The sequence below is a fragment of the Andrographis paniculata genome, unplaced genomic scaffold, assembly GCF_009805555.1.
Source record: "Andrographis paniculata isolate CXL003 unplaced genomic scaffold, ASM980555v1 Contig12END, whole genome shotgun sequence".
Taxonomy (NCBI): Eukaryota; Viridiplantae; Streptophyta; class Magnoliopsida; order Lamiales; family Acanthaceae; genus Andrographis; species Andrographis paniculata.
In genome coordinates this window covers 3,376,802-3,390,937 of record NW_026137402.1, presented here as the reverse complement: position 1 = coordinate 3,390,937, position 14,136 = coordinate 3,376,802, and the positions used below count along the sequence as shown (strand labels likewise).

General features: G+C 35.2%; 2 protein-coding genes across 2 annotated transcripts; both read right to left on the bottom strand.

The window, feature by feature from the left end:
* Positions 1-1,750: 1,750 nt before the first annotated feature.
* On the bottom strand, positions 1,751-4,552 carry LOC127256036 (stress enhanced protein 1, chloroplastic-like). The gene is made up of 5 exons (XM_051281867.1): positions 4,360-4,552; positions 3,192-3,362; positions 2,954-3,031; positions 2,265-2,434; positions 1,751-2,035 (listed from the first exon to the last, which is right to left on the bottom strand). Exons 2-5 carry the CDS (start codon positions 3,250-3,252, stop codon positions 1,931-1,933), a joined length of 414 nt encoding a protein of 137 aa, XP_051137824.1. The 5' UTR covers positions 3,253-3,362; positions 4,360-4,552; the 3' UTR covers positions 1,751-1,930.
* Positions 4,553-5,835: 1,283 nt separating this feature from the next.
* Positions 5,836-8,967, bottom strand: LOC127256024 (probable LRR receptor-like serine/threonine-protein kinase At4g37250). The gene is made up of 2 exons (XM_051281862.1): positions 7,300-8,967; positions 5,836-6,579 (listed from the first exon to the last, which is right to left on the bottom strand). Exons 1-2 carry the CDS (start codon positions 8,762-8,764, stop codon positions 5,966-5,968), a joined length of 2,079 nt encoding a protein of 692 aa, XP_051137819.1. The 5' UTR covers positions 8,765-8,967; the 3' UTR covers positions 5,836-5,965.
* Positions 8,968-14,136: the final 5,169 nt, after the last annotated feature.

The window sequence follows — 14,136 nt, the reverse complement described above, 5'->3', positions numbered from 1 at the left end:
TGTATTTGTTTATTTTGTGTGTAAGTTGATTTGTGGGTGTAAAATCTATATGTTTCTTTCCGTGAATTACTGCGGGTGGATTGATATGACGGGTGGCAGGAAAAATTCTGGCAACCACTTTTTGCAAAACAGGAAGGTTACACTTCAGCACCAAGACACGTAGGGTAGAGTAGGATTTTCATTTTAAATTATGTACAGAAAATATATAGTAATTTGTATACTTAATCCGCCAAACAAACAAAGCCTTAAACTCTTACACATAAGCTATAGAAGCATTTTTGCATCAGAACCATTGTCTTTTACTCTTGTTGCGAATAACGTCCATGCAGAATGAATCATTCCATCCACCTCCAAATCATTCATTCATTCATCCAAATATATATATATATATATATATATATATGCATATAAAGCATCAATTAAATTGAAAAATAGGATACATACATACATATACATATATATATGTATGGATAAAAGTGATGAATGACGATCAATCATCATTGTTGTCCGGCGTATTATGGGGCGGCGCGTTGGTGAGGTAGTCACGAATCTTGAAATCCGGCGGCATGAACAGCTTCTGCCGCTCCCACCGGCCCTTGTCAATACGGTAGAGCGATGGGTGCCGGTCGATGCTCCAGAAGCACTTGGTACATCTTGACCGCACCGTGTACGCCCAGAAGAACCCGTGCCTCTTCGGGTTCACGTACAGGTAGCACCACCGCATCGGGAAACCCACGTGGACGAAGCTGAACCGGTACGTCCCGTTCGGGGCTAGCTCGTACAACGACCCCGCCTTGTCCGTCATCTGGCACATGAACCACACCGGGTAGCTCCCGTCGTTCGCCAGGGTCACTTCCACCTCCGGGATCAGGGCACCCCGCCCTGGCTCCGGTAACCATATTAGGATTGCCGCCACCGCCGCCAACGCCGCCGTGGTGGTGGGATTGCTCCTCATTGCCATCGGAAAGAAAAACGGAGAAGAAGGAGAGATCTCCGCGTAATGTCGAAAAAATCGAAGAAGAAGAAGAAGAAGTTCAATTGTTTATGTCATTCTTTGGAAGAATGTTTTTAGGAATGAAGGTAGGTAGGTATTCTTCTAGTTTTTGCACTATTTATAGACCTTTACCATATTTAGACATGTCGAGATTATTGCAGAGACATTGTAGGGTGTTAATTAAATATGTTGGAGCATCCCATTGGATCCTTTCTCCCAAAAATAAACTCTATCATTCTATCTCTACGGGTAGGGTATAAGAAATATTAATGGAACAGAGAATCCGGTCTGATTCAACATAGATAACGAGGGGTGGGCAAGGTTAAGTATTTCCAAATATATAGGTATTTGGTATTCGAACCGAATCGAACAAATACCCCAAATCGCAAACTGTATTTAAATAAAAAATTTCAGTTAACCGAAAATATTTGCCAATAACTTGAACCGAACCAAAATTATAAAAAAAAATACATTAAAAAATAATTATAATTCCAATTAAATAAAAATATTTGAAATATTTCGAACCCCAAACTAAATATAATTATTAATATTAATTGTAAGATATCATTATATAAATATATTCGGTTCGGTTAACCAAACCGAAAAAAATATCAAAACCGAAACCGAACCAAATTGAACAAATATCAGACATCAGTATTTGTATTCGAATCGAATTTGTTCGATTAACCAAAAATTAGGTTCGATTCAGTTCAACTCAACAGTTCAGTAGTTCGATTCGATTTTTTTGCCCATCCCTTCTGATAACACAGTAATATATAAATATGAATAGCACGGACTAATAGTTTATGCATGTAAAACAATATAATTTCAATTCCAATATAACAAATTAAGAGGGCCCTGGCTAAGCATAAATGCCAAATCTAGAGAAGGAAAATTTCATTTTTCACAAGAACAGGAAGAACTTACACATATGGATTAATTCTCAGAAGCAGACTGGAAGATGAAGTAGGCGACAAGAACAGCCACCAACACAGCAACAGCCAACGCTACCGTTGGCAACGGCGTTGGGACACCCAAGTTCTGTAAATTCAACAAACACAACATCAACCAATGTATAACTAAACTGAAAAAGAGCATTGATATCATCATCATCATGTTATAAATTCACAACTGTAACTCTTTATCAGGATGGACTAGCCATAGCTGTACAAATTAACGAGTCGAATTGCATAAACATTCAATACTTTACATCAGCCCAAATGGAAAGAAAACATAATGAGGTGTTTGGAATGCCAAAATGGACTCATACCTCGAGCGGTCCTTTGCCTGTTGCAACCTCGACAGTCACGGCAGTAGCGAAACTAACCATTGCCAGTCGGCCGATCCATACATCCCCGCTGCTGCTTGGCTTGCTGCTCTGCTCACATCTTATGGATGCTGACTTTGGAAAATTTCTTCCACAAACAGATCTTTGATTCACTGAAACCAAAAAATGAATAGGAAGTAAGTTTCTTTTACAAACAGATCTCCAAATTACCCAAATCATTTGTAGAGAAGACAATTGGCTTACTTATAAATCTGAATGCATCTTTAACACCAGAAAATGCTTCTTGACTGTCTATAACTCATGGAATTCGACAGATAACATTATGCTGTTTTGAAATTAATCTTGAGCCCTTTTAAAATGCATTCACTTTAAGCATACAATTCTAAACACATTATTCTATAAGAACTTTCTCTCATATGCATGTTTAAGCAAAACTTATATTCATTCTTCAACAAGCATATTAAAAAATACACACAATTGGTAGTCAAGTACTGCTTGATCAGGTATCACATTATCAAATTTTTATATATTTCATAAATTTTCATTTTACAGATTCAGATTAAGGAAGAAGAACAAACAAACAATGACAATAATCAACAAATAATAACAAAACTAAAATTTCATCCATTTAGCTATACAGTGCCCAAAGTACTTAAAGATCAAAGGAGAACCGGCGGCAAACGCAGTCGCGAATCGGCGTGGGAAACGAGCAGGGGAAACAGATTGGGCTGATTTCATGGGAGCAGCATCTGCAAAATATAATAAAATTATTTATATACAGGCAGCAACAACAATGCACAGCTACCTATCAGCGCCTAAAAGTAGAACACGACGCAGCAGTATATCTAATGAGCATTCACGGTAGTGCGAATGAAACAGAAAGCATATAGTTAATAGTTCTGAACTCACCGTGGACAGACGAGTAGAAGCAGAGGCAAGACGATATCTGTGAGGCTGCGGCGGCGGTCATATTGGCGGAGACTTCTCGACTGGTTTTCGGCGGGCGTGCGATTTCTTTTTCGGGGAAAATAAATGAGAGACGAAGAAGAAGAGATGGGCAGATTGGACACGTGTCACAACCTACATCGGCAAACGTAAATAGAGTTTCCCTGTGAGACTTTAGATCTTATCTTTGGACAAATGGTTGCATAAATCATAATCAAACATATATAAAGTGAAAATTACTACTAGTATTTTATTTTTTAAAATATTATATTACATATATATATTTTATAAAATATAATATTAAATATAATTTTTTTAATATTTTCAAATTTTCAAAATTCTTCAAAATTGTCTAATAATATTTTCAGACTCAACAGGTACTAGGAGTGATTGAAACTCATGATTCACTAGAAAATCTTTGGGCGGAGATATTCCGTTTGTTGAGGTTGGAGCTAAAAATGCCATGAACAATACACTCGTAATGGATGGTCAAATAGAGCGGGTCAATCAAATCTTAGAGGTATGCTTGCGGCACCATGACATAAACCAACTCAACTAGACCAAATTACTTTGACGTTGCACAATTTAACTTTAAACTTACAATGGAACAAAAGTGCCGGAAGAAGCCTCTTCGAGATCGTGCTTAATTTTCAACCAGTGACACCGAAGAACTTGGTGGGAACCGAGTCCTCCCGCATTCTACTTTTCCAAAGGGTGACAAGACCGAACGGAAGCCACTAAACCATATTTGGAGAAATCTCAAAAGCGTATGAAGAAGTGGGCGGACTGGAACTGCACTTTTCGAGAGTTTAAGGATGGGGACTTGGTGTTGATGAAACTCTACCAACATAGCCGTGTTCGGGGCATACACAAAGACCTTATAGGGAGGTATAAGGGCCCATTCACGATCGTGAAAAAAGTAGGCGACGTGACATACAAGATGGAGTTTCCTAAGGGTTTGTCCCAACTTCATCTGATATTCTACGCAAGTTTGCTTAAGCCCTACCACATGGACAACCAAAACATGAGTCATAACGTGTTGATGAGGGCACCACCTGGATGCGGACGACATACGACAAAGTGGTCGAGAAAATATTGATGAACCGACTAGTGCGCCGCAAAAATCATCTACCTTTGACAGAGTACTTGGTGAGATTGTGAGGATTTCCCGAATACGAGACAAGTTGGGAACCAGAAGAAAGGCTTTGGCAATTTGAGAACTTGGTATGCAAGTTTAAGACATTGAGGCCTACATCAAGCGGGAGAGAATTCCCGGATTGAGTTTGTGGCCGAGAAAATGAGCCAAAACCAAAAGGCTCATTTTGAAAAGTCCAAACCTTGTGGAAGACTTTAGACTATTGTAGATAAAATTAGAATTATACTTACATTCTTGTATAATCTCATGGAATCTTGTAGAAGCCCTAGAACATTCTAGTGTGGCGAATTGTAGCTGTTAGATCTTTTCAATCTTGACAATCCGGTGGTGAATGAAATTGTATATAAAAAGTGTTGCATATAAAAAGGTGAGTCAACTTGTAAATCGTTAAATTGAGAGCAATAACAAGTTTTTTTTTCATTAATTCCTCTCTCTATAGTTCTCAAGTGTTCTCGAGAAATTTAAATAAAGACTATACTTCTAAGGTGTCCAAGAAGTTGTTAGACTGAAAGTGTTTAAAACAACCAGACGGTCATGCCCAGTGAAGGAATTAGCCTTCAAATATTAGGGGCCGGAACTATCCAATCAATCGAATTTTTATAGTTTGATTTTAATTTTAATTTTTTGAACTTTTATTAATCAATTCAAACTATCAATCAATTTTTTCTAAAAAAAGAAAAAATGAAAAATTGTAGAAACGTGAAATAAAATAAAATTTTATACTTAAAAGATAAAAAATTAATAATAAAAAATAAAAAAAAAATTAGATTATATATATATATATAAATTATATTTTACACTAAAAATAAATAAAATTGGGGGAATCAGGTCAGTTGGCCCTTAACCCCTCAATAGATAAGTACATGTTAGGATGGCTTCTCACATCCTACAGTTTGTAACCTCAATACCTTTTTAATTCAAAATAATGATCTCGTTTAATATTTTTAAATATTCACTTCTCTCTATTCAAGTGAAAGAGTTACATTTATTTTTGACACAAAAATTAATAGATATTATATTATAATTATAGTTGGTAATTTTTTTTATGTCCGACTCTCGAGTAGACAAATATTGTTATTAATATTAAAAATATTCTTATATTTGTATAATTTTTTGTAAAAATATTTTTCTATTAGTGTTATAAGACATTAATCGAAATATTTTTACAATTTTTTCTTAATTTATACTACGTTTCAATATAATAATTAATATTCAAAAATCTACTCACAAAAATAAATGAAACTTTAGAGTCGGACGAAGATAGTATTAAAATATAAATTTGTTCTTTGACTTTATTTGTAATATTTGTGTAAATAAATATGATTGAAAAGTATTTACTTTATAGTGAAATAAAAAATTTCTAAAAAAATAAATGTAACTATTATTAGGGATAGCAAAAATAAAAAATATAACTCCAGCAACATTGAAGAATATTAAGTATAACTGAAAATACAATACATTAATAAATAAAACACATGATAAAAAATATACATGAAAAAAAAAAAAAAAAAAAAAAAAACCCTTAGGCATAAATATGTAGACTTGCTATTCATAAGTCATCAACAAGCCAAGCTAAGCTAAGCTAAGCCAAATTTTCCAATACAGTAAGTGCATGTTTGATGGTAGACCTTTTATGAGGGAGCAACGAGGCACAGCTGAGGCCAAGCTTGAACCAGGCCACAACGGCCTCCTCCCGCCCCTCCGCCGCCGTCGTCTCGACCATTCGCACCACGCAACTCGGATCCGCATCGACTCTATTACCGTCCCATTCGCTCAATTCCCGCTCCGAAAATACTTTTCCGGTAAGGATCTCGAGCAACAAGATCCCGAAAGAGTAGACATCCCATTTGGGATTAGGCTTGAGCTTCTCGAGGGACTCGGGGGCGTGATAAGGAGACGTGCACCCCATGAAGACAACTTGTCGGTCGTGAGGGATTGATCGGTAGCTTCCGAAGTGCCTAGTCATGGAATTGTACTCGCACTTGGATTTGTGGGTGCGCTTGCCGTGTATCAACCAATGAATGCCGAAGTCACTTATGAGGGGATCCATGTCGGGCGTCAAGAGAATGTTGCTAGGTTTGATGTTTCCGTGAACGTTCTTCTTCTCGTGGATGTAACACAACCCCCTCGCGACCCCCCTCGCGATCTTTATCCGGGTTTCGAATGGTAGATGATATGGAGATGAGCTAAGTTTTCCTGAAACATCAAAATATATGCATAGAGTTAATCTAAGTAAACAAAACTTACAAAATGGAAAAATGTATGTAGAGAGGTGGAGATCTAGTTGTTTGATCACATGTTTTTGGCCTATTGTGTGTTTGTGAGTCTAGCTTTTTGATCTTTCTTTGCTTCACATGGAAGCCCATAAATATTGCACTACAATAATGCATGTGGTCTCAACACCTCTATCTATCTATCTATCTATATATATATATATATATATACCGAATATGCTATTTTATAACATGCTGAGATATGTATAAATATAAGTTGATTCGGTCAAATTAGCACAATGCTGATTTGGCCAGATCAGGAGCAAATTTTCAGCCTATATATATATATATATGATTCTTGGATTCTCTATAATATACTCCCTCTGTCCCACATACCGTGTCTGCTACATTGTAGACACGGTATTTTAAGAAGTGTGTAATTAGTAGATAATTAAGAATGTATGTGGGACGGAGGGAGTAATAAAATTGATGATCTATGGTCCCAAAAAAGGCATATAGATGCATCAAGAAAATGCCAAGAACTTAGCTTTAAAAGGATGCATCAATTCACACAAAAGGGAATGTTCTTTCAACTTAGATTTCAATAATCATGAAAGAAAGGAAGTTAGTACCAAATGAATGAATCCTTAACATGCTCGTAGAAATTAAGGTTGTGTAAAATTTAAGGTTAGATATAACTTACTGTAAGCAATGTTGGCTAAGCTGCCATTGGAGGCATAGTCGGAGATCACCAGCTTCTCGTCATCGCCCCAATAAAATCCCCGGACACGAACGATGTTTCGATGCCTTAGTTTCGCAATGTCCTTAACTTGGCTCTCGAATTCCTTCATTGTCACGATACTCGTCTCCCCTATTCGCCTCACGGCCAAAGCAGTCCCGTCGTGTAGCACTGCTCTGTACACAATGCTAACGCCCGTTGTCGTCCCGAGCACGTATGCAGAAGCTTTTAGCAGAGTTTCGAGCTCGAGCTGCACCCCGTCGTTGTCGACCATCACTAACGATCGCTCGTTGCGCACCGATTGTCCGCGTCGATCATCGCTCTTTGCGTCTCCGTCGTCGTCCTCTGAAGTCGCAGCCTCCGAACTGTCTTCTCGATTTGTTGTCACGTTCAGACAAGGCCAAGTGTGGACAGTCTTAGCCTCTGGATCTTTCTTGTATTCGTACATGTCGGCCTCGGCATTGTCGGTTTCTCTCTTCCTCTTTCTGTAAATGTACAATGCTATGGCTGCAAGAACGCCGATTCCGGCTAATGGGACGGCGGTGATTCCGGCGATTGCTCCTCGCTTTAGTCCATTGCTGCCGCCAGGAGAATCAGGCGTGGCGGCGATTGTGTTTGGAATGGCGGCAATGGCGGCTGAAGATGATGATGGTGAAGAAGAAGAGGAGCCGTTGATGCGATCATCAGCAGGATGATCGGACGGCGTGGAAGGGACGGTGCAGAGATTTTTAAGAGGTTTGCCACAGAGGCCCTGATTCCCTGCATAAGCGTCACTCTTCTGACTGGTTAGCAGAACACAACCCGCCGGAATTTCGCCGGAAAGATGGTTGAAGGAGAGATCAATGGTGGCGTTCGCCGGAAATTCGGAAGCGAACTGCGGAGGCACCGGTCCGGTGAGGTTGTTGGCCGACAGATTCAGGTACTTCAAACTGTGGCCGCCGAATTCGGGGGGCAAATTCCCCGACAGCGAATTGTGGGAGAGGTCGAGAACCTGGAGAGCGGTGGCGGCGGCGACGACAGGGATGTGGCCGGAGAAGGAGTTCCGGGAGAGGTAGAGGGAGCGGAGGGAGGAGGAGGAGTTGAAGAGGGCGGCGGGGAGGGTTCCGGTGAAAGAGTTGGAGGAGAGATCGAGAGTGGTGAGAGTGGGAGGGAGAGAGAGAGGATATTCCGGCGGAATAATTCCGATGAGGTTGGAGGAGGAGAGGTTGAGGGAGACGACAATGGAGTTGGAATTACAGGCGACGCCGGTCCAGGAGCAGGGAGTGGCGGCGGCGTAGTCCCAGTTGAGGAGGACGGAGGAGGGGTCGGAGAGGATGGAGGAGTATTTGAAGGAGAGGAGGAGAACGCCATCTTCGGTGAGGCTGGTGGTGCTTGAGGACAGTTGCAGGATGATGATGGTGATGATGATGATGACTGCCATCGCCGCCATGGCTGCTTTGAGTTCTTTTCTTCTTACAATTTAGATTTTTTTGGATGGATTAATATGGTATCTGCATGTTTGTGGACTGGTTGGTTTTATCTGATTCCTCCTCCTCCGGCTGGTTCTGGTGATGAGGGTAGGGTGTATTTGTTTTGGTTAACTCAACTGAAAGAGAAGAAGGGGTGGGGTGGGGTGGGGTGGAGTGGGGTGGGTGGCCACACACAATCAGGATCAGTGTGATGATTTTTGTGAGATCAACTTCTCTCTCTCTCTCTCTCTCTCTCTCTAGTGGTGGAGTGGCTGAAGCTTACCTCCTTTTGACTATCTCAATACTTCTCTCCATACTCTACCAGTTTTACATATATATATATATACATATATATATGTACCGAATTTAATATTGAAAACTAAACTACATTCGATAAGAGCAAGTCACACTAAAATAAAAATTGACATACTTTCCGTTTTTAGCTTTTTTTTCATTTTTTTTATTATTTAAACTCCATATATTAATCATTATTTAAATATAAAATTCAAATCATATTTTGTCAATTCAAATTCTAGTAAACACACTTATTAAGGTTTGTTTGATTTTTTGTTTGAATTTAAATTTTAAATTCAATTTAGTTTAAAAAATGGATTTTTTTGTTTAGTATTTTTTATTTGAATTCTTTTACACAAAACATAGAAATGTGTCGATGATATATAAAGGTAATATTTTATTAAAATATGTATATATTAGAAATCGTATGAAAAAAATAGACAAACAAACCTAGTATTTTATTTTCAATTTATAATAAAAAAAATACAATAGAATTTTATTAAAAATTGTATGAATTGAAGAATATTTTCTATGTTTCAATTTACTATTTTCACCATTTTTTTTTCATTCGAAAGTATAAAATAATCTACATAGCAAAACAATTCTAAATTTTATAAAAATATTTATTTCCTTTATCTTTACAAAAATAAAAATATCAAAATCATCTTATATATCTACACTAACTAATAAAATATTATTATTTTTAATTCATTAAAAGAAAATATTGTTATTTTTTATTGAAACGATGAAATAGTATTTTTTTTTAATTGAAAGTAAAAATAAATAAATTCTAATAGTTCATTTCGTTTTATCACTTTTTTATCAAAATTTAAAATCATTTAAATATATTTTTTTTAAGATATTGTATCAAAACAATTATTTATATAATTTATCACATCAGATATTTTATTTAGTTTTTATTTTCTAAATTTTTTTAAAATGTCCGACTTAATTTTAAAATATATAGGGTCACACTTAACTAAATAAACTTTGTATTTCATTGGTCGAGCATGTGTTTGTTTATACTTCTATCTCCAAAACCTGACGGTCACAAATTTATATTCACAACATTATGTAAAAATTATTATTAATTATGGTGAAAGTTTGATTATTATTATTATTATTATTATTATTTGTAATCTTTAATAAAAATTAAGATCAACATCCCATTTTAAATTAATTTTAAATAATACTTAAAATTTTAAAATATTTGATAAATCAATAATTAATTATACATAATCATCAAATGTATGTGTTTCTTTAGACACAAACCCCCAATCTTTTACTATTTGAAATTCCCATTTCCTGAAAAATTTTATTGTAATTACTACTAAGTAATATTCCTTACCGTAACAATCACTACCTTAAATCAAATTTTATCTTAAATGGTGCAATTAATTCAATGATAAAAATAACTCTCCTAACCAAACCATGCTTCAACTCTATAAAACCAAACTCAATAGCTCGACAATAAAAATTATTCTCTCAACCAAACCATGTTGCTAACTCTATAAAACCTAGAGCCGGCAGAAACTGATCCGACACGACAATCCGACACGAAATAATTGGATTTTGGTCAAAGATTTTAATCCGATTATGTATACGGGTTGACACGAACCCGACACGATAATAAACGGGTCGGGTTAGGGTCGAGGCTCTCAACTCGAACCCGACACGACAACCCGATTATAATATATTACTATTGATTAATATATTTATTATATATATAATAATCATAATTTATTAATTTTTTTATAAATTAATTTAAACTAAGTTCAATTTTAAATAATTCAACATAATTTACGCTCAAACCAATAAAGACTTAATTATGTATACGGGTCAACACGAGTCAACCCGAACCTGACAAGATAATAAACGGGTTAATACAAACCTGACACGATAATAAACGGGTCGGATTATGATTGAGTAATTTAACCCGTTTAAAGTATTCAACCTGACACAAATCGACCCATTACCGACTCTAATAAAACTAAACTCAATAATTAAAACTTTAATTAATGCGTCATTATGACTTGTAAAAAAAAAAAGATCGACCAAACTATGTTCCAAGTCTATTAAACCAAACTCAATAATTCAAACAAATCAAGAATCCAAAAAATCTCCAACTCTTGGAATTGTATCATCAAGTAATTAACATGTTCCATAATAAATTCATCAAAGTTCATATTTCTACAAACAACCTCATTTGTTATAAAATATAGAACACTGTACGTTTGTTTTGTGCTTTTGTTTGAATAAATATTTTTTATGTGAGTTATAAAAGATTATGTAAATAATATAAATATAATAAAAATGTGTAGTATATTAATTTTTTTAGAATGTGTTAACAAAATTTTAAGTAAAAGAACAAACCCAACTTACAACAGTTCACATCAAGTTTATATTACAAGAAAAAACACATGATAGACTTCACATTCAATTCTTCATTGTCTTAAGCTCACATTTTTTTGACATGCAACAATCTAGAATTTATTTTTTTTTGCATAGGAAATAATATTCCTTGCAAAATTCTTTATAAATTGTGATAAATCTAAATTCCGTCTCAACGGATGTTGAAAATTTGGCGAGGGATTAAACTTTTGCTCTTATTTTGGTAGCAACGTAAATAGATTTTGCATGGCAATATTTCCCTCGCAAAATTCCATCACAAATATTAAAAAATGCAACACATCCTTTTAGTGTTTTGCATTAATTTTTGAATTTGTAATTTCTTGTAAAATTTTGATGTAAAATTATTAAGTCTAATCAATCAGCATTTCTCAATAAAATAATTCTCCATAAATATTATTAAAACAATACAAATATATACACACATTAATATAATATATATATACATTATTCACTTATAAAAAATCAATCATTGAACACAAAATATTATTTTTTATATTACCAATACAGTTCTTCGTACCACACAAAAAAATCACTTTAGTAAACATACTGATTATATTTTTAATGATTTGACTGTAATTTTTAATTCTTCTCTTGTTATTTCCTTGATTGTTGTGTCATTGTTGAAGGAAAATTGCATATGCATGTGTTAATCTTCTCCTTGATGTTTTTGTGATATCTTTCAATTCATTCGCATAAGCTCTTCATGCTTTTTAGATCGCCAAATTCTTTTCTTCATAATTGTAACATTAATCGGCCCCAAAGAAAATTCTATATAGTTATGCATCCCAAGTACAAGGTTTATCATATGGCTCTAGACACCTCATATATAAATCTTTGTTGAACTATAGATCCACATACAACAATGGATCATGTCTATGCATACTCAATGCAGACATAACATGAGCACATGGATAGCCAACCAGCTAAAATATCCCACACGTGCAATGCATACTTCGAAGATGCACTACATTGTTGTTCACCCAGTGCATGACCTCGTACTTTCCCCCTCCAGTCTAATAAGGGTAACAATTTATACTCATTTTTCGTTGTGCCTTGATTTTTTTCTCAATGTTTAGGCAAAATCAGTCCAGCATACTTCATCATTCCGTTCTTCTTGACTTGTATCCGAGTCTTACATTTTCTTTTAATTCACTCAAACATATCAATGGTTGGAAGTTCACGTGTTGGCATAATATATTGATTTCAAGACTCACTAATATTATTAACCAACACATCACATTTTGTTCGAGTGGGAAAGTATATTTTGACACATTGATATTCTGAGATTTCTGTTAGCCACTTAAATGCATTTTTTTACTCACCAATCTTCGGATCAAACTTCAAAATTTCTTGCATCGCAAATTTATGTTCATTAATATTATATATTGATGCAGCTTTTCGAAATAGCTTCTTCAACTTCATTCCTTTGTACTTTGAGTTGAAATTATTATATATATGTCTTAGTTGAGATTGGTTTCTGAATCTAACTTTTCATAAACCAATTCCAACTATCAAACTTCTCAATCTCCACAAATGTCAAGTGGGTAAATGTTGTCATTACCATCCTTCTAATGGATGAAAAAAGTTGTCCCTTATACATACTTTTTTAAAAAAAAAAATATATCATCTAATGCAATTAGAGACATGCATCATTCATGAAACCCGTTAGTTAAGGGCTTCAGACAATAATACATCATCTACCGAACTAAAGGTGTCAAGCTTCTGTCAACCTTTAAAATGCACAAACTCATAAGATTGTGTTTCACAACAGTGTTGCGGTAGTCATACAACCTGGTGCATTGTTCCTTTATGTCACCATTTAAAAGTTCAATTGCATATTTCTTGGTCCGATATAACTTATACTTACTAATGTCCATATCAACATCTTTCTTTATCTTGCAAGTTAATGAGTCAATGGTGTCAACAGGATTATCTCTTATATATTTCAATATTCTTCTACTTGAATACCTTAATAAAAAAAAATAAAAAAAAAATAATAAATGCAATGGTCAAGCAAAGCTTGTATCAAATACAGTTAACTAGGAATGGCAATGGGTCGAGTCGGACCCGAGACCTTACCCGAATACACATAGCTGGACCCGAGACTCGAATTGGATCCAATTATACCCGGATCCGACCATACCTGAACTCAATCCAAAAAATACCCAACAAAATCCAATGGACCCGACAGATCCGATAAAATCATTACAATTTTCAAATTTTAATTTAAAATTGGACCCAAACCCGAACCCGATATATATTAAAATTTATATATTTTATTCGAAAATACTATAACAAAATAATAAAAAATATAAAACTAAAAACATATTTTAATATAATTTATGTTATTAAAAATTATTTTTTATATATATAATTAATATATTAAATCGGGTCCGAGTCGGATCTAGGTCTGTGTAAAGCCCACCCTTGAATCCGAGGCCCGACCCGAACCTAATACCCGAATAATTGGACCCGACCCTAAATAAACAGATCGAGTTTCGAGTCAACCCGAACCCGTTGTCATCCTATGGTTAACACGGATTTATAAATATATTTACAAATACTAAAAATGTTGAACATATTTAAAAGAAATTTCCCTTGAAAAAAAAAAAAAAACTAGAAAAATATTATGGAATAATCAAATAAA

Bases quoted from the DNA above. Each gene is read 5' to 3' on its own strand.
- LOC127256036 (XM_051281867.1), bottom strand. From the start codon at position 3,252: ATGACCGCCGCCGCAGCCTCACAGATATCGTCTTGCCTCTGCTTCTAC. The intron at 3,032-3,191 runs GTGAGTTCAGAA...TATATTTTGCAG, and splicing joins CTTCTACTCGTCTGTCCACG to ATGCTGCTCCCATGAAATCA. The intron at 2,435-2,953 runs GTTCTCCTTTGA...TTTTGGTTTCAG, and splicing joins CGCGACTGCGTTTGCCGCCG to TGAATCAAAGATCTGTTTGT.
- LOC127256024 (XM_051281862.1), bottom strand. From the start codon at position 8,764: ATGGCGGCGATGGCAGTCATCATCATCATCACCATCATCATCCTGCAA. The intron at 6,580-7,299 runs GTAAGTTATATC...TTGATGTTTCAG, and splicing joins CTTAGCCAACATTGCTTACA to GAAAACTTAGCTCATCTCCA.